The sequence below is a fragment of the Poecilia reticulata genome, chromosome 16 (genome assembly GCF_904066995.2).
Source record: "Poecilia reticulata chromosome 16, P_reticulata-male-v2, whole genome shotgun sequence".
Classification (NCBI taxonomy): Eukaryota; Metazoa; Chordata; class Actinopteri; order Cyprinodontiformes; family Poeciliidae; genus Poecilia; species Poecilia reticulata.
Window position 1 is genome coordinate 19,443,877 of NC_088845.1, and position 27,621 is coordinate 19,471,497.

General features: G+C 38.0%; 3 protein-coding genes across 10 annotated transcripts in view; 2 read left to right on the top strand and 1 right to left on the bottom strand.

Moving 5' to 3' along the window:
- Positions 1-5,882, top strand: part of fhod3b (formin homology 2 domain containing 3b) — a 104,008-nt gene extending 98,126 nt beyond the window's left edge. For all 5 annotated transcript variants that reach the window (XM_081597631.1, XM_008432463.3, XM_081597632.1 and 2 more), the window contains 2 exons: positions 975-1,136; positions 1,230-5,882. In XM_081597631.1, the coding sequence (XP_081453757.1) occupies positions 975-1,136; positions 1,230-1,312 (245 nt within the window). In that variant the 3' untranslated portion in view covers positions 1,313-5,882. The remainder of the gene's footprint in view (positions 1-974; positions 1,137-1,229) is intronic.
- Positions 5,883-5,960: 78 nt separating this feature from the next.
- LOC103478548 (retinoic acid receptor RXR-beta-A-like) lies at positions 5,961-16,095 on the bottom strand. Of its 2 annotated transcripts, XM_008432460.3 has the most exons (12): positions 15,932-16,095; positions 14,430-14,623; positions 13,040-13,193; positions 12,720-12,899; positions 12,403-12,456; positions 9,658-9,818; positions 9,395-9,524; positions 8,811-8,937; positions 8,440-8,481; positions 8,258-8,349; positions 7,876-7,981; positions 5,961-7,783 (listed from the first exon to the last, which is right to left on the bottom strand). In XM_008432460.3, the coding sequence occupies exons 2-12, from the start codon at positions 14,568-14,570 to the stop codon at positions 7,636-7,638; spliced, it is 1,335 nt and encodes a 444-aa protein (XP_008430682.1). In that variant the 5' UTR covers positions 14,571-14,623; positions 15,932-16,095; the 3' UTR covers positions 5,961-7,635. The 2 variants fall into 2 exon arrangements, with proteins under 2 accessions (XP_008430682.1, XP_008430683.1); XM_008432461.3 differs by lacking the exon at positions 12,403-12,456 and having other exon boundaries at positions 15,932-16,094.
- Positions 16,096-16,738: 643 nt separating this feature from the next.
- LOC103478547 (putative C-type lectin domain family 20 member A) lies at positions 16,739-23,303 on the top strand. 3 transcript variants are annotated; one of them, XM_008432459.3, is made up of 5 exons: positions 16,739-17,079; positions 17,299-17,658; positions 19,975-20,313; positions 21,817-21,891; positions 21,967-23,303. In XM_008432459.3, exons 1-5 carry the CDS (start codon positions 17,019-17,021, stop codon positions 22,326-22,328), a joined length of 1,197 nt encoding a protein of 398 aa, XP_008430681.2. In that variant the 5' UTR covers positions 16,739-17,018; the 3' UTR covers positions 22,329-23,303. The 3 variants fall into 3 exon arrangements, with proteins under 3 accessions (XP_008430681.2, XP_008430679.2, XP_081453763.1); XM_008432457.3 differs by having other exon boundaries at positions 16,750-17,079; positions 21,964-23,303; XM_081597637.1 differs by lacking the exon at positions 17,299-17,658 and having other exon boundaries at positions 16,751-17,079; positions 21,964-23,303.
- Positions 23,304-27,621: the final 4,318 nt, after the last annotated feature.

Sequence of the window (27,621 nt, forward strand, 5' to 3'; positions counted from 1 at the left end):
TTTTTATAGTAGCCAGGCTGGAGAAGCTCACTTCACACAGATATGTTGTGGGAAATGGACTCATGTTCTTTCCAACTACTGCTGAGCTTCACTGTCTTTTCTATCACTGTCATCACAGTCTTGCTAGATTCAGTGCTCTCACCGCTACCTGTAACATTCATGCATCACTAATTCTCGTTTTAATGTAAAATGCTCTGTACCTACTGCCATCTAGTGGTAAGAACATTACATGATTACGCCGCTGCTACTACTACTACAGCAGATACTCGAAGATGGCATTATTTGCAGACAATTCATTTTCAAAAAATCTTTTAAAACCAATTACAGTATTTTTCGGACTATAGAGCGCACCATACTAGCGCCCTCAATTAAAATAAATAAATAAATAAAATAAAATAAAAACTGGAAGCTGCTCTCAGTTTTCCATTAGGACCCAGCAGAATGCCTCGTCCTAATAAATCTGCTGGACGCAGCACTCCGTCTCCAAAGCCGAACCATTCACACCGCCGTTCACACCGAGCTTAATTGCAGCGGCTCTATGTCCTTCCTGTAGTGCCAGATCGACAACCCTCAACTTAAAAGCTGCATGATATGAGTTTGAAAACATTTCTCCGTCTTGCCTGCTGCTAGCATGTGCTTGTTCTAAATAAAAATTAGCCGTTCTTCTTTGATTTACAATTATGACTTCTAATGATCCACTTCCTGGTAGAGAGCCCCCTGGTGGTTGAAGAAAAATCCACAGAAAAGCCACAGCGGGCTACAATCCGCATGGTTCAAAGTTAAGGAAAAAAGTAGCAGCTTTTAGTCCGGAAAATACGGTACCGTAGTGAAATTGAATAATTTCCACGGCACACCTGACGATCACTCACGGCACACTAGTGTGCCGCGGAACAGTGGTTGAAAAACACTGCCCTAACTCATTTGCTCCAGCATAGCATGTTAGTTTTCATTTGATTCAGCTGCATTTGTTCCAGGACGTCTTGCTCCGTGGTGTTCTACCAGCGATGACCCTGTGAACTGCACAGACGACACAGCCGACGAGATCATGGAGAGGATCGTTCGATCCGCCACTCAGGGGCCCGGCCCGAGAACGCTACCTCGCGAAAGGAGACGATCCCGACTTAACAGGAAATCATGTGGGTGTTGTGTGCGCAAATATGATCAAAAACAAGAAATGCTTCTGCTACCTTTGTTTTCATTATTGTCGGTTTTCCCTCTCGAACACACAGTAAGGAGGACGCTGAAGAGCGGCTTGACGACAGAAGAGGCAAATGCTCTCGGCTTGTCCGGTGGCTCGGAGCTGCAGGTGTGAGGAAGACCACAATCGCGCTGGACATTAAGACGACTGTCGGCCCTTTCACTGCCCCCCCCTACTTCCGATCCAGACTGGAAACCCCCTTCCGCCCCTCCCCGTCTCTAGTTTGGCACTCACACCACAGCGAGCTGGGATGAGTAGACACAAGAGAGAGGGGAAAACCGCTGCGATAGATCTTAATCTTAAACCTGTGGGCAGGAAAAACAGCTTTGCATTCAAACCACTAAGCTTGGCTTTTGCTGGATGATCACAGAACGGCTGCTTTCGCAAGGCTTTGTCACGGTCATCCTTCAAACGCGACTCGCGTCCAAGTGCCCACAGAGGTTTTGCTTTGTTTTGCGTGCGCCTGAGGCTGCCAGTGCACGAGCTCCAATCCCTGCAGCCTTCCCTGGATCCAAAGGGTTGAATGTGGCAGCAGAACCGGAACCCTTAAAATGACTTTTTTGCCGGGGGTTGAACAACGTATAGAGGAGCTAAATGACATTTCATCTATTGAATAGATGGCTTAGTGAAGACGGTTATTTTGTTGTTTACTACTGGGGTATTTTTGTATTTCATTTTGGTCCGAAAAGGTGCTAGAAAAAAAAAAAAAGGAACATTTGCACTGGATGTAAACGTTGGCTATCGTTGGAATGTGAGATGCTTGACACTGATGAACCACTCTGACATCTTGGCTTTGACAATATGCTCGTCAATGTGCCAGCTATTCAGCAGCACAGTTTTTAACGGGACCGAAGTGGACAGATTCAAGGCAAAGGCGCATTAGTTTACAGGTGAAGAAGGAATTTATTAGTGTAGATTTTTTTTTTTTTTTTGAAGATTATAACGAAACAAAATGTTCAGTGTTGCATTGTTGGATCAATTCTTAAATAAAAAACTAAAAGGCTGGCAAGTATTCAAGGGAGGCAGGAACAGTTAGTGCTCTTTCTAAAGTTGAGTTGTATTTTATAGAAACTATGAGCTGCACATTTCAGTGCCTTGCAGACAGTTATTTATTAAGACGCTTTCAGGGACATGTGATCACATATTGTTACTACAGATGTGCAGTTTGTGTATGAGAAAATTATTTTAATGTTCATCAGTCGATGTTTTTAAAACCATCATGGCAAAATAACTTTTTTTTTTTTTTTATCTTTATGAAGATAATGTAGTTTCTACAGCTTCAAGTTGTACGTCATCCGAGTCGTACCATTTAGCCTTGGTGTAAAATTAGCGCACATACAGATCGATTAAGGTGAAGGAGATGTAACAATTGGCCTAACTAATCTGTAGTTTAACATTAAAGAAGGTGTCACTTTGTCCTGTAAAGGATATTTGAGTATTTCTGGGTTTTTTTGTCTTTAAGTACACTGCTGTGAAAATCTGGAGTCATCCCTTTTTTGTATATTTTGTCTTCAAAAATCCTGACTACGGATGCCAAAAAGGCCGTCTCATTGTGTATTCCCTGAATTCCCTAGATTCTCATCTTAGCTATGAATTTCCAAAAAGCTGTCAATACTTCAGAGTTCAGTATGTTCCAAAGCAGTCCGATTTGGAAAAGCTTTTCTGCATTTCGCTCAGCCCTTCTGTAAACTGCTGAAAGTTTTGCTCTCTCACGGTCTGAATGGATAAAATCTTTGTGCTTCCTCTGACTTTATTTTTAAACATTTCACCGATACTGAAAATGGCTTTGACTTTCCTTTTCTGAGTAATCTGTACCAAATGTTTTGTTTTTTTGTTTTTTTGTTTTACAGCAGCCGGGTAACTGTGTATGTCTGGTCCATTGATCTGATTGGGCATAAGATCTGATTTTTGAGTTTATTACTGACAGGTCAGTGATTAGGAACAATCAATATAACAATTGTCCATTTTCAAACACTAGATGATTTCTTGGTGCATTTTTAGGCATTATTGTTTTAGCAGTTATTCTCAAAGATGCAAATTGTTTACAAAAAAAAAGACAACGAAAAGCAACACCAAAACGGCTCCTCTAATAATTATTTGACAGATCTGTACAGGTATTTAATGCAGATGAACAATAAAAGAAAGGAAAGTTTGGCTTTCATTAAATTTACTTTGCAGTTCCTCATTTAGACCAAACCTGCCATGGAAATGAAGTGAAAGCATATCTGGTTAGAAATCACACAACAGGAACAGACGTTACTGCACAGGGTGAAAGAAGCAGAGTGCTTGTAACATAATGTTAAATAAGAAACTGTCTAATGTAATTTTTTTAAAACACAAAGTAATAACAGTAGTCTAAAGTAAAAAGGTGCGTGCATATTTTAAGTTTTGATAAATTTCTAGAAGGCTAAATGTTTAGAAAATATGTTTTCATTGTATTGGAACTGTTCAAAATGCACATTGCAATCATAAACGTCAAATGTCACTAGAGAAGGACCCCGTTTATCCTGACTGCAAAATTGTTTACTAGCACATAGTTTGGATTGACTCACTGTGGAGGGTTTGTCAGATGCCAGCAAGATAAACTTTCAGCAGCACAGCTGGCAGGTTCGGCTGGACGCATTAACAGACTGGATGCTATCAAGGCAATCGAAAACAAAAGCACAGCATTTTATTCTGTATAACATATAATTAATTCAGTTTTGTCATCCAAGGAACAAACATAAGCAGGGAAGCAGCAGTGGTGTAATTCTTTTATTCCAAGTGACACGCGGGACTAGCAGCTTTGTTAACTCCCATTCGCTTCAACTCCACATTCTGCATTTCCTCACTCAGTTCAGTGTTTTTCTCTTCAGCTGCTCGCTATTCTGTTCCTCCATCATAACCAGATGCATATAAAATCCTGTACGTCATCAAAAGTTTATTCTAGTGTCCATTAAGAACACTAAAACTTTTGTTGCTGTGGCTTATAAAGGCGGGTGTTTGTGTTTTTCCATTATTACTAAAAGTAGTGGCATGAAAACTTGGATCAGCAAAATTTATTCCGACAAAGTATTTGGAAATACAGTATTTTGAGCTCGAAGAGTCAAATTTTCTCAAATCCCCAATAAGTAAATTTTCTACCAAGGATTGCACATATTTATGTCTGTTCAATATTATAAAGTTAGAAGTGGCGCAAGGCTTTTGCACAATACACTATGAATAAACACATATGTGAAAAAGATAGTAGCAAAATTTGTCATAAACATACATCGCATTATTAAAGAAAATGCAAAACTGAGCCAGACTTTAAAGTCAAGTAAAATGTTTGCGTACAAAAACTCATTCTGTGATCTGTACATATCTTTTTGCAATTACTAGAGTGAGTATATTCAGTTTCAACAAAGCTTAGAATTTCTAAGGCAAATGTATTTACATGACAAAATGTTACTATAAGGATTTACAGCAATTAGATGTGTAAGGAGAAAAAGACTGGGCTGTTGCCCATTCAAAGTCGTCTTTATAGATGAAAGTACATTTTGCATTATAATTGAAAATAAAAGTCCAAGTTGGTTGAGATCCAATGTAAAGTTGGCAGTCAGTGAAGATTTGGGAACCCATCTCATTCACTTGTGCTGCTTCAGTGTTTCATTGAATCCTAAGTCGGCAAGCTAACGATCCACCAGGAAATGTTAGAAACGTTAAGGGTTCCCTCTGCAAGAAGCTTTACAGAGATGCCCATTTCATTTTCCAGCAGCAGACCTTGATACCTGCCCACACTGCCAAAAGTACCTCCGTCTGCTTTGATGACCACAATATGGCCGGCACTGGCCTGCAATAATAAACCCCATAGAGAATCTATGTATTGTCAAAAGGAAGATAAGACCCATCAGAGCCAATAATGCAGATGAGCTGAAGGAAATTTACTCAACCTGGCCTTCAGGATCACATCCATGCCATGTTGAACTGATGCAGAGGCTCTGATCAGCATGGAGTGCATACACGGCAGTATTTTGAAAAGCCCAGATTTCTGAAATAAATTTTTAATGGAGATCTCCATTTTGAAACAAAACTCTTGTGAAACTGGATTTTGGGTTTTCATCAGCTTCAAGCAAAACTCAAGATGGCTCACATGATAGATCAGTGTGTAATAGAATACTACAAGTTGCACTTCTAGAAACAAATAACTGAATTCTATTTTTGATATAATTTATTGGGATGCATCTATAATTGAGGGAAGTGAACGTACCCAGACTGGACAAGTTATCAATTATGAGAAATAGAAATTATTTAGAAGTGGTAATTTCACTAATTTTTTTTTTTTTTTTGCTCGTCTTTGTCGCTCCGTGTGAAGACATTCAGGAAAAGCTGAAAGTGTTATTGTGATAGTTAAAATTCAGGCATGCTTAGCTTTAAGAAACTCAACCTTTTTTTTGTGCTACGAGAGGTTCTCCGAGCTTCCACAATAGATGCACTTTGCTTTTTTTTTTTTTTTTTTATACAAAATTATCAAATTAACCAGCAACTTCAAGTTGAAAGCCTTTGATTTTCTTGCACTTCATATTTCTTACTTTTAGCCCAAATGTACTTTAGCCTGTGCCATCTCACCTCAAACAAAAATAGTATTAAAACCAAGGCTTCTGTTGTATCCGTCCCCACAACAAATATATGTACCAACTACAATAAAAAGGCTCATTGAAACACCTTTGGGACTATTTTTTTAATCACCCTTCAGTTGTACTGGATTTAAGCAGAAAATAAAAATCACATGTGACACTTATGATGAAAATGCAAGAAAAACTTAATCTTCTTTATTCTTTTAGTCCACAAAACCCATGCTTCAAGTTACTTAAAAGTTCAAGAGCGCAGAAGTGGATGACAGGCTGCTGATATTGCTCATGTAGTGTTTTCCTGTACAGCATTTTCCACACAGACCTCATTTGGTCTTGTTTACATCATCTGTACATCAAGGTCTTCTGGGTTTCAACTTGATTATGGTTTGCTTTTTTTTGCTCTTTTTTTTTTCATTATTAAACAGCAGAAACTGTATGAAGAAAAAGTAAGCTACCTACAAATAGATGAAGGGAAAGATGGGGAGGAGGGAAGAAAACCAAGCATCACAAACAGCACAAAACAAAGCTGATCAGTCTCAGCAAATCCAGTGCAACCCAAAACACATTTTGCTTTATTCCATCTAAAAACAAGGGTGCATAATAACATTATACTTTGAATTTAGCAATTATTCTAATTTTTTTTTATGTGCATTTTCCCTGACCCTTTTGTTTAGCACAGTACCTCATAATTGTATAGATAAATTACATCATGGAGTATTCCCTTTCCACTGGACATTTTTATCTCTGCAAAACATTGAATAACTGACAGGCTGATGCAGGCGTCTTATATTGCTACATTTTAAAAACAAAGATCGACAAAAGGAATTTCTAGTTTTGCATATTTTCTTAGGTTATGGTTTGGTGTGGAACTTCACCAGTAATGTCCAAATCATCTCTGAAGTAGCACCACGACAACAAACAAACGAACCAACCCCGAATGCCGGGAAGGCCAGGGCGGTCTGTTTAAAGTTTGTTTTAAAAGTAGCACAAATCCCAAATATGCAGTTTATTCCCCTCATAAAATACAATAGGGAATAGATTTGAATTGCTTTAAAGCAGGGATGTCAAGCTCAAGGGTCGCTGTCCTGCAGATTTTAGATGTGCAACAGGTACAACACACTGGGATGAAATGGCTTAATTACCTCCTCCTTGTGAAGATAAGTGCTCCAGAGCCTTGCTAATGACCTAATTATTCTATTCAGGTGTGGTGCAGCTGAGGCACATCTAAACGTGGCAGGGCAGTGGGCCCTCCAGGACTGGAGTTTGACACCAGTGCTTTAAAGGGAAAATATGTAAACATTTAGCAATGTATATACGAGACGCAAACTTAAATCTGGGATCATTTCAACCTGGTGTCAATCTCAGGGTTCAGATTCTGTCAATTCGGAGCTTGTGGACACCATGATGCTTTATTAGATTTGATTTAAATAAAAAAAAAAAAAATGTTTCACAAAGCGTTATTCAGGATGCATCCTTCTTGAATTAAAAAGAAAGGCATTAGAGATGAGTTCAGGTGTTTAAAAAGTCTTATAAAAATGAGTACCCAAATTATAGCCACTCTGAGAGAAATATGTAAATATTTTTCTTAAAAATATTCATGTGTTTACCATAGTTTTTTTGTTTTTTTTTTTACTCATGACGTTATGACAACACATAGCACCAGCTTGAAGGTCATGCCAAGCCTTGGGTTTGGTCTAAAGAGCAAATCTGTGCTGCACTAATGTGTAACGCAGACAGCAGTGAGACAAACTGACAAATCTTAAAAAGAACTTAAAGTGCCACTCCAGTCCCACGCCCGCCTCCCCAGACTCCAGCTTTCTAAAATCCACAGTACGCGGCTCCTGTCTAAGACAACTGATGGGGAGCTTCAAGCATTTCCATGAGGAAGGTGTCGATAGGCGTGTCCCCGATCAGTTTGAAGAAAAAAAGATGCTCCAAGCACTTCAAGCCAATGGACCTCAGCGCTGGAAGTCGAAGGAGGAGCTTAGCAAACCTGCAGGGAGAAATCGTTTTCATTTGGGGTTTTTTCCCCTCAGAGACATAAATAATGCACCAGTCAACACATCACAACACTGGACTTTTTACCTTCCCTGCTGCTCTGGATACTTCTGCTTGCAGTAAGCTTCCAGTGATGCATAGACTTTTTCTCTAAGGAGCTCCACCTCACTTGTGCTGGAGAGCCCTTTAGCATCTAGCGGAACAACATTAATAAGCACAATTATTACATGATGCATTTTCAGCTATGAAGAGAAAAAAAATCAATTTGAGAGGCTCAAAGAGATCTGCTTATGACAAGAATCTGGTCATTTTCAACTTGATCGATATTGATCTTTTTTTTTACAAAGACCTCTGAAATTACTACCAGCAGAACAAACCTTTAAAAAGACTTGAGATCGTAAAACGACTGCAACGCTTCAATTAGTGCATCTATATAAACCATTGTTATGCTCGTGCGTTCTCAAATTACCTGGGTTAAACAGGACAATAGCCCGGAGACAGCCCAGCTCTGTTTTGTCCATTTGCATATCTCTCATTTTGTTAACAAGCTCAGTCAGAACCCTGCAGCATGAGAAAATGTGTAAAATTATTAAACACGTACACACAAATTATGAACTCAAAAGTAACAACACTGAAGAACTGTACAAGTACCTGTCAAATATGGCACCAACTTCTGCACTCTGCACACTCTCCCTGGAAAGTTCAGATCCATTAGAAAAAGAAAAAAACAAACACATAAGTAAAACATTAAACAAACTGTCTGGCTAAAAAGTGTCACCACGTGGAACTACATCAACAAACACACAACATGTTTCTGTTGCAACATCAACAGTCAATATGTTTCAACAAGTAATTTACACAGAGACTGTGGAAGACTGCATGAGAAAAATATTTTCAAAAGACAGACATGCGTCCATCTATAATAGTGAATCCGTATGAGTTTAGCCACATGACAGCTAATTATGTTAGTTGTAATTTATTTTGTTAAGCATTCTGGAAACGTCTTGTCCATGTGAATGTACCTATCAAAAATAGCACCAACTCCGGCCATGTGTGCGCTGTCACGCTGCAGCTCGGACGCCAGCAGAGCGCCATCCTTCAGAGGGATGGAGCGATGGGAGAACGAGGCTATCAGGAGCTCATTCCATCCTAATAAAACACAAGCAGCGGTGCAGATAAATATTGTCCTGTTTATTTATGTACAACTCTGTTCAGAGGTAACACATGCCTGAAGGAAAACTGCTGGGTTATAGTGATTCCCTCCACTCTAAGGTTGAAACCACTCTGTCTATTGCTGTTTCATTTAAGCTTTCGGTCTACAATGTGTTGAACGCTGCATATATTTGCTACAAAGAATTTTATAAAAGCATTGTACCAATCCTTTACTATTTAAGATATTTACACTGTTCCTCACATATTTAGTATTTTTTTCCCCTCCCATTTCATGAATTAATCTCTCCCACAGCATGAGTCAAGACTTCAACAACTGACCCTGGCAATCTGCCACAGAGCTACTTTGTTTCTCTATAGCAGCAATTTACCTTTTTCTCCAAACAGAATCTGAATGTGTCGACTTTAATTTGAAGCTGATGGTCGATATCCGTACCTGCACGCAGGAGGATGACCTGATCATCAAGGGGCAGCTCGGAGAAATGAGGGATTCTCTTTGCCCACTCCACCAAAGCAAACAGCTGCTTGTCAGCAGTCTGGCAGATGTTGGAAACGGCATCATGGGGCTACAAAACACATCACAATTACTTTCTGGTTACTTGCAAAACAAATAAAGCCGATTTTGTTTTATCTTTTAGAAAAATACGGGGCGGGGGGGGATCCCTGAAATGGATTGATTGCAGTGTTCCAACAACTCACAGAGTTTCCTGCAGACCCTCTGTCGGAGTGAAGGTCCACCCGCATATCCACGGCCATCTCCGCCTCCAAGATCTTCTCCACAGGCATCTCGTCGTTCACTCCGGAGCTGAACTCCAGCTCTCCCTCGCGCTCTCTGTTCCTCTGACGCTCCTCCTGAACCGCTGCAGCAGACAAACACAAAGAAACACTTCCAGAATGTACACAGGGAGATTTTTGGATTCATTGGCTTTCAATCCAACATGAAAGCTCATATTTGCATGAATGGTTTTATAATTTTAGAAGTTCTTCCTTTCTAAAAAGATACATATTTTTGTTTCTTTCAAATTAAAGATTAACAAGGTTTAATATTAACTTTGAAACATTAAGTTAGGCTATTACAACTTTTTTTAAATTTTACATTGGTGTTATCTCTGGGATGCAAGTTAATTGCTTTTACACAGTTTATCTTATTTCAATGCCTTTTCTTAACATGAAATGATGACAAAGTTTAGCCAACTGCTAAAATCTCTAGTTTTTAAATCTGTTCCTGTTCAAGTCGCACTCTGCCATAACAGAGAATGCAGTGGAAAAAGCTAACAAGAACATTTTGATTTCAACTCCGTAAATGTACACCAAGACAGTTTTGAGAACTATTCTGTTGTGAGTTTGCAAGAAACGGCTAAATGTAAGCAAGTCTCAAGATGAATTATAAACTTAAAAAAATTTGGCTTACAAAATCTGGACAACTTAACCCTTTGAAAAACTAAAATTGAGATAATTCAATGTAAAGCCCTGCAGAGATTTTGTGATTATCTGCATTAATATTTAATGTTTGTCTCCTCTTTCCCTCCCTCTTTCTTTTTGATCAACAGCATCCAGCTACCGAGATTTGTCACAATAAAAAAAAAAAAGATCAGCTTGCAACCTCTCAACGCAACAGTAAACCCTTTGGAGTTTCCTGCATTTCTATATCAAAGTCTGCCACTAGGGGGAGACCTTGTTACAAAACGTATCCAATTATCAAACAGCTCACAGCTGCAAGCCACACTCCACGAATTCACCAAAGTTAGTAAGATATTTCCCATGAATATAAAATAAATGTAATTACGCTGCAAGATCCACTGCTGATTTGTTGCAGTGTAACCTGCCGCTTGCCTGTTGACAGCTGGAACAAACTGCAACCCGGAACAGAATAAAATGGATTTTAGGGACATGGACAGATGGATGGATTTAGCACCGGGGTGGTCGGTCAGAACCCAAATGTCCTCGACATTTCTTTGTGCCTGGTGTTCTGCCCGATATAATTCACTAGTAATAACACCAGAAGCAGGAACCTAATCAGAACAGAACAAAAGTTCTCCACAGGCACGCCACAAATTCTTGTTAGTCATGAAAGAAAAAGGCTTTTGCTCATGCTGAGTCATGCAGTGCGACAGTGATGCCAGACACTTAATTAGGTCAACAAAAATATGTAGACCTAAAATGAAGACAATCTTGTGGGTGTGGAGTAGTTATAATCCACCCACAGAGAACAGCTTGAATCCTTCCCATGATCAGAAGATGACGGCGAAATAATTTATTACCAAATGAAACAGGATTTTCAAGGCCAGTTGTTTTCCAACGCAATAAGAGGCTCTTGTCTAATTGTGAAGTTATCTACTGGGAGTGACTTTAGTTTAATATTGGATTACTCAAAGGAAATCACAGAATGGTTGATAAACTTAAGCCTGATGCAGAAGGGAGATACAGAAGTTCAACTACTTTGTGCCTAAAGTTCTTGGGGAAATTTTCTATTTAGAGATTCAGAAATGTAACACTATAAAACGTTTGGGGGGACAGATCAATTATGTTTATCCTAGATCTGTCTGTGACAGGACTCCTTCCTTCCTATTATTGCTGTGTACTGGCTTCTCAGTTATAACTAGCACAACAATCACTAGAACAGAAACTTAAGACTTACATTTAAATGTATTCTAAATTGATTCGCAAGTCTATGTAAATCAAAAGAACAATAAATAAATGTTACAGCTATTTTTTAGTATAACTAATATGCTAAATTAGTCATTAATGAAATCAGTATGAATAATTTTCTTTACTATTTTGAGTGCACAATATTTCATTAGAGGCTATAAATTTCTGCTTTAATTTCCTGTGTAAATGTCGCCTAGATAGTTGCATTTTGTTTGTTGGAAACCTTAAGGCAGACAATTATAATGACAAATCCAAAGAAGAGTGATTAATAAGTAGCTTAAGCAACAGGACTTTTCATTAGTTACCAAAAGTGCTAACATTCAGGCTTCTCTTCACTCAGATCCTGTGAGAAATCATCTCGATATTACTACGAGAATGAGAAGTAACAAAAAGTGGCACTTGAAGGTAATCGAGTGTCACTGATCAGAGCAAACAGAATCCTTTGTGCCTAAATATGCAATCTAATTATCTAATTAAGATGGGCTTGTACATGCATGCAAGGCTTAAAAGACATGCTTTGGGATTCTAGTAGCATACCAACAATATGAACAACCATATTCTTCACTTTGTCAACACAGATGGGATTTTCATTCATTTTCACAAAACGAGCATACGGCTGTAAGCTGCCTAACAGAGCGGTCCATCATCACTGAGCAGCCAAGTGCACTAGCTGTCACTCGTTTCCACACTATAGCACAAAGTCACACATGAGCCTATCACTGCTTAGCATTTTCTTCTGTGATAAATGTTGAGGTAGATTTAAGATACAGAATCTCTGAAATTTAGACAACATACTCATCCATCCCTCATCTTTTCCATCCTTGTTTTTCCACTTTATAGGATTTACCGCTATTGACAGACGGGGAAAGGGTAGAATTGGAGAAAGTGGAGGGAAGAGACAAAGAGGCGTTAGTTTTTTATGTTTGTTTTTTTTACCCCAGGCCCAATAAATCTATCCCTGTCCAAGCCAACATCCACTCTCTCTAAAAGTATGATGCCAATCCAAAACTACTTTGACTATTTGAATAACTCTAACAACAGCCATAGTTCATCACACTACAAAAAAAACAAACAACTAGTGGATGTTATATTTGACACTTCTCCTTGCGTACCTTCTCTCTTCATACCCATGGCCAGGCACTTCTGGTAGCGGCAGTACTGGCAGCGGTTGCGCTGGCGTTTGTCCACCAGGCACTCCTTGTTATCCCTGCAGGTGTAGCTCAGGTCTTTGCGCACAGTTCGTTTAAAGAAACCTTTGCACCCCTCACAGCTGTACACGCCGTAGTGTTTGCCTGAAGATTAAACAGGTGAGTGGAAACTTAAGACGATCAAACAAAACGAGGGAGGGAAGGCAAGAGATTTAGGAACATTTTAGATCATTTTAATCAGTAATAAACAGAAAACCAGTGCTGCCTTTCAACAGTCCACTCACCAGAAGAGCGGTCGCCACAGATCACACACAGTCGTTTCTGAGACATCATTATTCCCGGGCTGTGAGCTTGCATGGGCCTCAGGCCAAATGGAGGCTTAATATCTTCTGAGCTGCTGACTGAATGCATCCCTGATATTGGTGCTGAAGACGAAATCTAGACATACAATAATTCTATTGGTTAAAAGCCAAGTTACACTAAAAAAAAAAAAAACATTCCAACAATGCATCACACTCTGAATAAACACTAGTACTCATTAATGGGCCTTGATATTGACAAAAATTCTAGATCGGCAATCAATGACAATGTTCTCAATCCATAAGGGCAGATCTACTCCGTCTAATCCTAATGCTTCATTTATTTATTTAACATTATATTTAGAATTACTAATTGCACTTGCTGAACCATTTGAAAGAAGGTTCAATGCAGTTTATTTTTTTACATGTTTAGCCAACGTACTTTACCCTATTGTTTGTGTCAATTTCAGTTTCTTTATTATCTATTTTACATTGACTGTTATACTCCTAATTGCGTTGACTGAACAAAAGGAAGTTGTGTTGTTTTTATATGTTTTACCAAGCTTGTGAAGTTACTTGTGTATTTAAATGTGCTGTGCTGGTGAGGTATCAAATAAATGATCAAATAATTGAATATATTTATGTAGAATTTTGAATTTGAATTATAAATATGTTTGTGTTTTAAAACAAAAACATTTTAAGTTAATTCAGCTATGTTTTTCTGTGTCATATCGGTATTGGCCGATACTAAACCTCGTGTATCTGTATTAGAAATGATAAAGGTGGCTCAGTGCATCCCTAGTTTGCTCCCTACTCTTTTGGATGCTGTAAGGAGCTATTTAAAATAGAACATTTTATGCCAATTTTTTACATATTTTGCAATAGTTTCTTCCTCTAAATTCCTGAATTTGGTTTCACAAGCCAAAAATATTACCTACTGACTGGAGGCTGCTTATAGTTAGTTTGATGTGATATGGATCGTAATCTCCTACATTTTATAAGAGTCAACTGGCACAGACTGTGATCATAAGTCCAACCAACAAAATCTGTGGTGCAATTTAGAATATGCACAAAACAAGATGTAAATAAAACAATATATTATTATTTTTCTGTGATAATCTATTTCCACAATTCAACAAAATACTTAACCACCAAGAGAAATAAACTGATGTAGGTTGGTTAAGTCCAGCGACAGCAAAATTGTTTAGTGTACAAGTGAAAAATGGAAATGGTGGTGAAAAGGCAACACAAGTTTTTAAGAAACGGTAAAGCTAATCCGAGGCGCTCTAAAACAATTGAAAGACTTCTTGCAATTCAATCATTTTCAGACCCAAATGGATGAGTACAATTACTCATACAGCTTCCTGACAGATACCTGACTGCTGCTGATGGGTCCAAATCCCAGAGAGGGAGATACCACTGGGGAGCTGAGAGAAGGACTTATCACTGAAAAAGGAGAACCTATGAAGTTGGTTGGGCTGTTGGAGGCTGAGCTGTTAGGTTGAGGTGCGGACATGGCTCACAAGCTACCCGCTGAAGAGAATGATGTTCCGTCTTCAGGATGTCAATCTGAGGTTGACACAAGAAGATGCCGTTAGCAAAGCAGAGACAACAGGTAGCAGTTATCTAAAACATTTATGTTTTTTTTTTTGTTTTTGTTTTTTATTAATGATGCTGCAAACTGATGGAAAACAACAGAGAGAGTACAATAATTTCAAAACAACAAGCATAGGTATAAAGATTACATAGATTAAAGTCACTGCAAGTGCTGTTTTTGATGTAATCGTTTGATTTGTATTTATACTACTGGTTGTGCCTTTCTCTTGAAAACGTGTTTCACTTACTATTAAAAAAAGGAGCTGAATTATTATTTTGTATGTGTATACGCCTAATAACTGGTATTTTAATGAGAAAATTATATTAGAAACAAAAGTGATTTTATGCATATGTAAATTAACGATACCAAAATTTCGGTAAATTATTAAAACCGCGTTGTTGTTTTTTTTAGATTTTGGATAAGACATTTTCAGTTTTTCGTGTAAATTACCACGGAGTATCTGCTTTTGAAATGCTACAAATGCCTTAATTTTCAATATTCATACATGATATTAGCACTTAAAATAGTTACTTTATCGTCCTTTCAAATGCCATCGTTTGTTTTGACGTACAGTATTATTTTACCGCACAAGTAGTACAGTAATAGATCAATATATTATGAGATGTCGCGTATCCACAAGTCCTAAAACTACAGCTAAATCAAAACACGTTATATGGTACGATGACTAATAATGAAGGATGTGGCATTGGATCTTTAAGCACGTGTGCTAAATAGATGTTCGTTTTATTTATCAACAGAATTTCACATTTGCTAAATGCTATACAAGCGCATTACCGCTGCCCGATGAAATACGTCACAAAACTGAAAATGATGCAAGTAAAAAATAAGCTCCAGTGCATTTTTTTCCCAAACATTAAGATTGTATACTTTATAAGCCAACAAATATACAATCTTCGTTGATTTTATTAAGGGATATTTGGCTGCAAAACCTTAACGCGTAACAAGCATCGCAACCAGACATCTTTAGCTAGCATTAGCTTTGCTTACCGACGTCAGAAAGTTAGCTTTTAATATTTTCAGAAAGCAATTAGACAAAGTTAAAACACCTCAGTTCAAATACAAACAACACTTCGCTTTACCCCAAACTACGAACCCAAATAAACCCAACTCAAGGAATTATCTTTAGGTAGATAAGACTAGCATGTTACCATGCTAACTTGGCTAACGCGGCTAAGAGAGTTAGCCAAGAGCACGTACAGCTCCAAGAAAGTGTGGTGGCAAATCTAGTCTATGATTGTTTTGTGTTTGGAGTTACATACCATATACACTTTCGAAGCATTGTTGAAAAAACACCACGCGTTATCTCTTCTAATTTAAACTAGACTACACGCCGACAATCACATTCAGTTAACTTTACTTTGACGCTGCTGTTGTTGTTTACAGGCCATGTTGGCTCTGAGCCATCATCCACCAGAGCCAAAATGTCTCATGGGACCACCCATAACAGCGCTGTCATATGACACCTATGATGTTTAGCTTTTTTATCATACTTCAGTATTTATTATTTATTTCATAATGAGTTGAAACAAAATGCAAATTCCCTTTTACATATTTTGTTGCGCTATTGAGTAAATAGTTTTCCAGTAACAGTTAACATCAAGTGTATTTAAATGGTACAGCACCAGACTGAGATAAAAGTTTCATTGCCGGATAAAAGGAAGTATTTGAGTGCTGTGGTTTTGGTATGGTGGATTGTTAAAAAGCTGTTCAAATAGAAACAATGTGTTGCTTTTAGTCATTCGGTTTATGGCTCACTGTTCAGTCTGTAGTCAATCTAAGCAATGTTTTATAACGGCCACACCTTCATAGTAGCTGTAATGTCTTTTTTTTCCCTCCTCCTTGAGAGAATGAATATATTGCACAACGTGTTTTTACACCACTTATTTTGTTTACAGAAGTCTTCCACGTCCAAATTATCTAATTTGGGGTTCGAATTTCCATGCAATTTCCTGTTAAAACATACCAGCACTTTACTTTTTAAAATGTAAACAGAAGCTTGTAATTACAAAATAGTCCCAAATGTGACATGTTGGTTTAAAAATATTTTCTGTTTTTCTTATCTGTTAATATGTTCATTTTAGTTTATAATGCATCATGCCAGAAGAAGGAGTTGTTTCATCTCAACAAACCACATACCACCGTATGCATAAGAGAATGTAGGAACTTGACAAACTGCTTTTGCTTCAAGTAGTTCCTGGGAAAGAATCTTCTTACATACCAGGTGGCATTCTTACTATCGACACTTTGCTGCTTAAAGCTGAATGCCAGAACCCTTTGATAGGAGCAGCAAATGGTTATATTCCGACATTGTTTACTTAATCTTTTTTACCCAAGTGAACCTTCATCATGACTGAAATATGGCTAATAACTAGAAGGACTTCAACTATGTTTTTAATTATTACCTCAGGTAAGTACAAAACGTGTATTGTTTGTTGCTTTCCTGGTAGCAACAAACTACCAGGAAAGCAACCTGGTAGTTTGCTATCTGGTTCTTTAAGATATTAATATTGAAGAAGTAGTCATGTTGATGAAACTCTTATTTTTAATCACAACAATGCAAATGTACTAATTATACAATTTTTATGATTGTTACTCGGTTTAAAAGTTATTGTTTAACTCTTCACAGTGATTTTTATGTCTCCGCTGGAATCTTCAGGCTTTCAGCTAACGCCTGAGAAGATGAAGTATGACGATGCAAGGCGTTACTGTAGAAACATGAATACTGATGTAGCCACTGTTTACAATTTAGCAGAAGTTAATATTATGCTCAGTTTAGTTTTGTCAACTGGTAGTAACATTTGGATAGGACTGGAGCTTGGAAACCTGTGGATTTGGCACTGGACTGGGTCTGATCAAGGAACAAGCTTTTTAAACTGGGATATTGGAGAACCACATAATAACAAACAAGAAGCATGTGCAGTAATGAATCAAAATGGAATGTGGCTTGAAAATGACTGTGGAACTCTGGAGAGCTTTGTTTGCCAAGGTAGGTGATGGTAAAGTCTATCTCAAATAATAATAATTAATTTTAAATATGTTAATTGAATTTTAAAAAAATGAATATCGGGGCTGCACAGTGGAACAGTTGGTAGAGCTGTTGCCTTGCAGCAAGGAGGTTCTGGGTTCAATTCCCGGCCCCCGGTCTTTCTGCATAGAGTTTGCATGTTCTCCCTGTGGGTTTTCTCTGGGTACTCCGGTTTCCTCCCACAGTCCAAAAACATGACTGTCAGGTTAATTGGCCTCTCCAAATTGCCCCTAGGTGTGAGTGTGTGTGTGCATGGTTGTGTGTCCTGTGTGTCTCTGTGTTGCCCTGTGACAGACTGGCGACCTGTCCAGGGTGACCTCTCACCCGGAACGTTAGCTGGAGATAGGCACCAGCAACACTCCCGACCCCACTAAGGGACAAGGGTGTAAAGAGGATGGATGGAAAAATGAAAATCAGGCTCTGAACACATGGAGATGAGCATGGTGAATTTTTGTAAATGTTTTGGGGAAAAAAAATGTGTCTCCACATGACAGAATGCATCTCTACTGACACTGGTATGCTGGTGGCGCAAAAACACTGCCATACAAAGACAATAAAAAACACACCAAAAGGCACCATGTCTGTTATTTATGAAAGACAGGCACATGTGGGATAGAGATGGAGCAAAGGCATCAACAAACAAACAAAGTGTCTCATATTGCCACATGGAAACATAGAACCAACATTTTGAAATTTATCCATTCCGGAACTTTCAAAAATGATCGTTTCCAGTCTCACAAGTTGCTGCATCGGTGTGGACACACAGCCTAAATGACAAAAAAAAATGTTTGCAGATACACATAAAATCGTCTCTCAGTGGACATGGCCTCATATATTCATTAGATTCATTTTGCACAGAGTGACATATTTCAGCACTTATTTGTTGATATTGATGTCTATAGACTACAGTTGGTAAAAAAAATAAAAAAATTCAGTTTCTCAGACAATTTGTATATAACATAAGACCAATAAAGCTTCTGAAAAGTATGTTGACATACTGTACAGTATTTTCACTGAGTACCTGTTCAGGGTTCCTTTAGCATGAATTACTTCATCACTGTGATGTGACATGGAGACAATTATCCTGCGGCTCTGCTGGAAGTTTAAAGAAATCCAGGTCTTATAATAGCTGCTCATCTGCATGCTTGGGTCTGGTGTCTCACTTCTTCTTCTTGACAATAGTCCTTTGATTCTCTATGGGATTCAATTCGGGTGAGTCAAGTAATCCTTGGTCATTAAAGCAGGTTTTGGCAGCGTGTACCAATGTTTTGCTAGAAAATGAACTCTGTATTTCCATAGTTTTTTCAGCAAAGGGAAGCAAGCTCAAATAATTCCTAATCAATGGTTGCAATGATTTTGGACTTGATAAAATCATTATCAAGTCAACTCTAGATCAACACTAGTAGATGACACAGTTACCCAAATCATTACTGCATGAAGACTTTACACTGGACTTAACTTAAATTGTAGACCTCTTCATATTTCTTTCAGATTCTTGGCTTTAATTTTTCAAATATGAAGAAACATATTAGTCACCTGAAAAGAGAACTTTGATCAATGGAGTAACATTGTTCAAACACTGCGTCCTTTTTTCTCCTTAGTTCAGATAAGACCATTCTTAAAGTCTAGAGTTCAGGAGTCCCTAAACATAAGTAATGACAATTGAAGTCCTTGTCCCGGACATGTCTGTAAACACTAACTCCAGCTTTAGTCCACATCAAATCTCCTTCAAACTCTTGAATGAGGACTACTTCACAATGCACTTAAGGCTGACAATATTCCAGTTGCTTGCACACCATCCTTTACCACACTTTGTCCTTTGACTCAATTTTTTATTACATTTTCTGTGAACACTTCAGATTTCTTTAGAAATTACCTTTTCACACCCAACCTCCTTGTGCAAGGCATCAATGGCCATCTGCTGTTGTCAGACAATTCTCGACAGATGTCAAGTAAAAAGTTTTTCCTTTGATTGTGTGGGCCATAACATAATCTTACTGCACTAAGCATCTTTTTTATTGGTCTTCTGTTACATTAAAGTGTCTGGAAATACTACATTATGGGCTCTCTTTAGCTTTAATGTATAATTATCAAATGCTTTGCATATAACAATTTGTTCCTATATATAAATTGTACTTTTTTTCGAAGTTAAAATACTGGAATAATAAATAATAATAAAACTTTACAATGATGTTCCCAGTTTTCACTTGGTGCACTTGGAAATGAGTGATGAGTGTATAACACATTCAAAGCATCAATATCTTCTTTTTTTTCCAGGTATTGGGGACGTCAGCACTTACATCTTTGTTGAGGTTAAGAAATCGTGGAGGGAAGCTCGCAGTCATTGCTGGAACCTTTCATCTGACCTGGTTACAATACACTCAGCAGAGGAAAATAAAGCAATCCGCAACATATCCACTACTGAAAGGTTGTGGATTGGCCTTTTCAAAGATCCATGGACGTGGTCGAGTGGCAGTAACTCATCTTTCCGCTTTTGGGTTGCCAATGAACCCAAATATGGTAGCAATGGAAATTGTGTTACAGCTGACTTAAGAAACAATGGAAAGTGGTCCACTCAGAACTGCAATAACAGACAAAGTGTCATTTGTGGAACAGGTATGTTTTTTCTCTTTTTTTGTATTATTTGAGCAAAGTTGCTATTCAAATTCTGTTAAAGTTTGAATGATCAGTTTTTTAAATATTCCTCAAAACAAAACAAAGCTACATTATTCATCTATCTATTCATACCTGTACAGCAACAAATCCAACAACTAACAGCTTACAAACTACACAGAGCATAACTACATACCCTGCATCAACTAATATGGAAACTGCTTCACTTCAAGCAGGTGCAACAATTTTTAATTCCACTTTGGTTTCCACTGAACAGCAGATTACAAATACTACCACTACAGAACCATCAACTTTATCTGGACTGACTGCATATACAATACATACAATGACAACACCTCCACCTCAAAATGTTACCACCCCAATACCATCAACTACTACTACATCTAACATCACAGAGGTTATTTCACATCCCATCACCACAGAATCCAATAATACAAATACAAAAATACCAACAATGGCACCAATACAACCACTCCAAAATATTACCACCCCTGCACCGTCAACTTGTTTGGGATGTGAAACAACACAGAGGTTGTTTCACATCCCACGATCACTGATCTTGATAATACAAGTACAGAAATCCCAACAGTGACACCAACACCCCTGCGTCAAAATGACACCATGCCAGCACCAACAACTGGCACTAGACTGACTGCATCTACAGCAATAGAGTTTGTTTCACATCCCCGATCACTGAATTTACTTAATTTAAAGAAATGGCAACAATGACATTGCCAGAAATGCCTGAAAATGCTACCAACCCAGCACCAAGAACTGTCACTGGACCAACTACTTTTAACACCACGGAGGTTGGTACACATCCCATAACCCCTTAGCTCAACAATGCAAGTACTGAAATGTCAACTATGACAACAACACCACTGCAGCAAAACAATATAACCGAAGGACTATCAACAATCACTGAACTGATTTCATCTAACACCACCAAGGTTGTTTCACACCCCACCATCACTGAGTTTAACAATACAAGCACAGATATGCCCACAATGTCAACAAGACAACCGTCTCAAAATGTTACTACCCCAACACCAACAACTGACACAGGACCAAATCTATTTAACACCACAGAGGTTGTTTCACATCCCATAACTACTGAGCCCAACAACACAAGCACAGAAATGCCAACAATGACACTAACGCCACCACTCCAAAATGTTAGCACATCGACACCATCAACTGCCACTGAATTGACTACATCTGACAGTACTGAGGCTGTTTCACATCCCATAACCAGTAATCTTAATAGCACAAATACAGAAATGCCAACAATGACATCAACAGCACCACCGCAAAATCTTACCACACCAGCACCATTAACAGAAGCTGGACCAACTGCTCTTAACACCACAGAGGTTGTTTCACATGCTCCAGTCTCTCAGCTGAACAGTACAGAAGAAACACAAAAACAACCACCCCAAAACACTACTATGAATGTAACAACAACCAGTGTTTTCACACCAACAGCTCAGACCGGAACATCATTCCAAACAACAACCCGATCACCAACTCCAATGTCGACTGTCAGCAGTTTTTACTCAGGTATGCTTCACAAACCCATGTGCCTTTAATTTTACTTTGCCAAAATCTGATTCTATATTCTATATTTTCCAGAAGACGGCCTGATATTAATCCAGAAAAATATGACATGGATTTCAGCTTTGAGCTTCTGCAGGGAGCACTATGTCGACCTGGCTCAGATTACCAGTGAAGCCATTCAAGACAAAGTGGCTGAGAAGGCAAGAAGCTCTACATCCCCTCACGTGTGGCTTGGGTTACGCTACACTTGTAACTTTAATTTTTGGTTCTGGACCAGCTCGACTGCAGGCTGTTACCAGAACTGGCAGCCAGGAGAAGGACCAGAAAGGGCAACTCAGTGTGGCGAGAGTGGGGCCATTGAGGCCACAGGGAGGCAGCAGTGGGTCGGTCTGCCAGAAACACAGGAGCTGAATTTCATCTGCCAGACCTGTGGTAACTGAGAGTGGATTGCCAGTGACACTTTCAGTGAAGACAGTGATGAAATTGTCATGAAGCTGGTTCTGAATTGCATTTTTGCAAGGTTTTTAAGATGCAAAACACCAAACACTTAGCATTTCTGAATTACAAACAAGGTATTATGACTGTGCATGAATGGGTGAAATACACCATCCTCTGCTATTGTTCATGTCCAATTCTAAATTAATATGAACACGCTAAATGTTGTATGGGTGTGTAGATTCACAGACATACGTAGCAAGAGTAATGTGAGAAAACTGATTGGCACTACACCTCTTGTTCAGGGGTGAAAATCTGCATATTGACCTCCTGGCCTGGCTGTCAGGAGCGTCTGCTTGAAATCAAAGTCAAGGGACTGGCCCTCTGGAGTGCTTACAGAGAAAACAGAGCGTACCGATTCACCATAAGTACACAGAAAGTTACTCCGAGCTATGATAACAAAGAAAAGAATATTTTTAAGTACTTTGCACTTTTTTTTTATCAGTGACCTTTTTCACAACCTTTATGTTTCAATTGCAAAATATTACTTTTTTTATTGCTAATGAATAAATTGTTGTATTTGTGTTAGTACATGTTTATTTTTTTATGTATTTTATAACATCGCAGGCTTTCTTGATTTCTTTTTTTGTTAAGTGACTCAACATACCAGTGGAACCTGTCTGTAATTTAATGCTGGCACATGTCGGAAGCAATCAAAGAGATCACAGAAGGTGTGGCGTAAAAAACCATGCACAACATTCCACACTTTGTGCTCTGTACTGTGTAACCACTCTACATTTGTAGGTCATGATTAAATGGTCACATGTAGTTCCTTGCAAAAGTATTTATGCTTCTTTTCACTTATATTTTGTCACGTTGCAGCAAAGACTTGTTGGGTTATTTTTTGTTGGACGTTCCAAACAATATTTGTTAGATGGAGGAAAAGTGAAATGTCTTTACAAATAAAAATGTGGAAAGTGTGGTGTGCTTTTTCTCCAGCTCTCTTTTCCAAAATTCAATTTCCATTTTACAGTTGCACTACTTGATATTGGTCCATCACATAAGATCACAACAAAATACAGTATAGAAGTTTAAGGTTAACTTGTCAGAAATTTGAATTGAAAAGAAATAAGAATAAATAAAGGATAGCTTAAATCACCAGCCAACAACATTTCATTTGTGATAACAGCAAGGAGTTTTGATATTTTCTAATATTTTTCATAAGCTATTCCAAAGGTATTGCCAAAGTAGCATAATGGAATATTATCAGTATTTAGTAATACACAGCAATATTGAAGTACATTTGTTGAATGGGTTTATATAGCGACTTCTTACTGCTAAAGGCACAATAACACACCTGCTATAAGTTATTTTGCATATGCAAAGAAAGTGTTGTCACTTCTCAATTATTATGCACCATTAAACTTCAGATTATCCGCTCTCCAAATATTCAGTGGTCAGTGAGCCTCCCATGCGTTCAATGTTAATGTCCCTCTGGGTCCAGTCTTTCGGTCCTGGACTTCTCCCTCTCCTCCACTTCTCACCAACATCTCCTCTTGTGTGCTGTCCAGCTGCCTCTGACCTCTGACCCTTCCACCGTCTCTCCTGACCCCTGAGGACATTCCCACGCCACACCCTTTTGTGTACTTTTCACCATGCAAAGCCACTGGTCACACTTTTTGAATTTTTGTAGATCACGGTTAAATGTTATTTATCTCAACTGGGTTCAATATAATATCACAAATAAAAAATTAAATGTAAGACCTGTGTTACAATTGAAAATGATTGTTGTTAAATTTGAAAAAAAGAAAAATTTGGAATATAAGAAATTTCATGAAATATTAAATTACATTCTGTGGTTGCTCAATAATAATAGTATGAAAAGTTGAAAGTTATAAATAATTAAATTAATTAGTACAAGAAAAATATCCCAAAAATCATAGAATCTCCTTAAATTAATATAACCCACCTTTCTTTATACTCTCCCTCTGAGTCTGCCCCTCTCCCTGTTTTTTCCTTCTGTTGCTCTCAATGTTAATTGAAGAACAGCAGATTGTCTCCATTGAACCCCCGTCTCTTAGGAAACCCCAGTCCTGCATGAAATGAGATGGCTAGTAGGGAAGTGATAGAAAAGAAGGCACTGAAAGGCAAACTGAACAAGCAGCCGCTGAGGATGGCCGCAGGACAGACAGCAGACCAATTCAATACAGAGTCCAGTATTTAAATGTCTTCTGGCTTTGGACTATTATCCCTGCATTGTTAATAGAAAATGTAAGTATTGGATTTTTGAAAAAAAAAACTTTTCTCTATGAAGTTGTAAATTAATAATACTGTTAAATTTTAAAATCCTGCCTCTGTTTATTTTTGAACAAAGCAAACTATTATGGATTGTGCTTTTTAAATGCCAAAAAGAAACCTTTAAAAATGCACAGATATTTGATAATAATTTCATTTCCACATCTGTCTCAATTTCGTCAGCTATCTGGCAAAGTGGAACAACTCTGACGTTCTTCCTGTTCATCCTTAGTTTGACAGGGAGTCTGGTGTTGATTGTCCAAACGCAATTCTTGTACTGCTGCTCCAAATCCAGGAGTTGTGGATGGACATCATGCTCCCCTCTCCCAGCGACTTCCCTGCTCATCCACAGCACTGACGCAGACATCAACACGCATTCAAATTGATGGATTATGTCTATTGTATTATCAGAACCTGAAATGTTCTTGCTGAAGAGGTTTGCAGTGCCAATTCCTGGATTTATATTGTAATAAAATAGCAGGTAAACTGTCAAGAATAATCATGGCTTGAAATGTTTGTTTAATTTATTTTTTTACACTTTGGAGCAAGCTTCTCTGTATTTTTATTGTTTGATGCTTTCACTGTCCCCACTTGAGGACATTTAGAACACATGATTGCTTTGTTTTTAGTCTAAAACAAAATGTTGTGGGTAACTTTGAAGAATTAAGACATTATCTAAGGTGTAGAGTATATAGCCTTGAGATATCAAATCTCAACAAGAATGTGTTTACAACACAGGCATGGACATATAAGTTGAGGCCAATATGTTCATCTGCAGCAATAGGGGAATTTGTTCTTTTACTTGAAGTGTCAAGAACAAAAACAAAAACTTTTTTTTTTCTTTTTACTTAACAAGCATTCAGGTGCAGAACTCCTACAGCAGCTTTTGTAGTTGATCGATACTGTGCAAGAAACAACATCTGTTCTGAAGACATGGCAAGAACTAACTGGATGAATTCTCATAGAAGGGCTGCTAGAACAGAGTAATGTCTTTTTTTTTCGCAGCTCATGAACAGAGAACAACTTACTCTGTTGTGGCAGAGAGAAAGAGAGCAGTATTGCAAAATGTCTGAGCAAAGTTTGTACTGGAGGTTTCATATTTCATATGATCAGCACTAAAGTTTCATGCTTTAAGACTATAGTTAAAAAAGTCACTTTTGGTTATTTCACTGGAACACGTCTCAAGTTGATTTGGTTCTGGTTAGTGTTGGGCTACATACAGGTATATCTAAGAAAGTTCAATATTTTTTTGTTATTTCAAAAAGTGAAGCGTATGTAGCTACTTTGCACATAGAGTAAAACATCTTAAAGTTTGTATTCTTTTGCAATTTGGGTTCTCTTTATATTATGGATAATGAAAATCCCAAATAGAGTATCCCAGAAAACTACAATGCTACGTAAGAGTAATAAAATATTACATTTTAACATCAGGCTTTGAAATGTCATACTTCTTAAAAATATGTTCATTTCCACACATTCAATAATTAATTGGGCCTTTTGCATGAATTACCGAATCGGGGAAAAGTGGCCCAGGGACATCAGTTTACATTTACTGCTGAGGTGTAATGTCAACCCAAGTATCTTTGAAGGTCTTCAGGTCATCTGCATTGTTGGGTCTGGTGTCTCTCATCTTCCTTGTTAAAACATCCCATAGATTCTCTGTAGGGTTGAGGTCAGGCCAGCATGGTGTTTACCAAGCCTAATAACAACATGGTCAACATTTGTACCAGCTTTTGGTGCGTATGGCAGCGTGGGCAGGTGTGGGCAAATGGAAAATGTTATCAGCTCTCCAAAAATCTTGTGAATAGAAGCATGAACTAATTTAAAGTTCCCTGGTAGATGGATGTGTTTACTGTAGAATATAGAAAACACAGTGGACTAAAACCAGCAGACCACATGGCACCCTATTAAAATAACATGGATTCTGTGCCTCTATTCTTCCTACAGACTCTGGATTGATTTCCAAATGAAATGTAACCATGACTTTCATCTGAAAAGTGGACTTTAGGCAGCTGATTGTCAGTCCAATTCTTTTCTTGTTATTCCAGATAAGACGTATCTGATGTTGCAGATTCGGGTGTGGCTTCACATGAGCGATGAGACGTTTGTAGCCCCTGTGTGGAGTACTGCTCTGCAACTGTCTTAACACATTAATTGCTTGTACTTAATTGTCTAGGAAGAGAGTCTGTGTGTACGTAGTTGATTATCCTGTACATCTTTGTGTTGCTTTGTAATGGACTAGTGAGGAATCCAGGGTGTTTCCTACCTTATGCCAAATGACTACTGGAGACAAGCACCAGACCCATCAGTAGTGCTGCAATGATAAACAGATGTAAACTATAAAAGAATGTATGAAGAGGGCAGAGATAGGGTTGCAATAACAGCAAATAGCACAAAACTTCAATAGTGTGAATGATTTGCGATGGATACAATTTCACATTTTATTAGTTATAGTAAAATATATAACTGATAAATGTATTAGCTGTAGCTAGAAATTTCAGATAAACTTCTTCTTGACTCCTGTTAAAACAACACTTCATTTTTTTTTTTTTTACTCATGCACAAATAGCACTTGCTTTCTTGTAAATCACATGATTTGGGGTAAATTTGGTTCACTTGCAATGACCAATGAGAGGAGGGTTACACATTGTGAAACCTAAGTAAACACTTTTCCCACTGAGAGCCAAAGAGTGATATAACCCATCTTCAAAGCCAGAAAATCCACTTATCTTTTGCAATATGTGCTACAGAATGATTTTTCTTTCTAATGAATATGAATGCAGAAACCAAAGTGTGGTATAGGCAACTTTCCCTTTACCTTCTCATTCATATAATATTTTTCTGTAATTATTAACTGCCTATTAATATGATCAAGAATAGACAGCTATCTGAGTGGTACGTTTCTTCAGAAGACATTTCAAAGTTTTCTCAGAAAGGAAGAAAAGGTTGAGAGCAATGTGAGAGAGCCAGTGATTGAGAAATAAAGGGGTGGGACACCTATAA

Coding starts and splice junctions, on each gene's coding strand:
- LOC103478548 (XM_008432460.3), bottom strand. CDS start 14,570: ATGTCCGCACCTCAACCTAACAGCTCAGCCTCCAACAGCCCAACCAAC. Junction 12,900..13,039: donor CTGTGGCGACCGCTCTTCTG/GTGAGTGGACTG, acceptor TTTAATCTTCAG/GCAAACACTACGGCGTGTAC. Junction 9,819..12,402: donor AAAAGATGAGGGATGGATGA/GTATGTTGTCTA, acceptor TGTCTGCTGCAG/CGGTTCAGGAGGAGCGTCAG.
- LOC103478547 (XM_008432457.3), top strand. CDS start 17,019: ATGACTGAAATATGGCTAATAACTAGAAGGACTTCAACTATGTTTTTA. Junction 17,659..19,974: donor GGAGAGCTTTGTTTGCCAAG/GTAGGTGATGGT, acceptor TTTTTTTTCCAG/GTATTGGGGACGTCAGCACT. Junction 21,892..21,963: donor TGTCAGCAGTTTTTACTCAG/GTATGCTTCACA, acceptor TATATTTTCCAG/AAGACGGCCTGATATTAATC.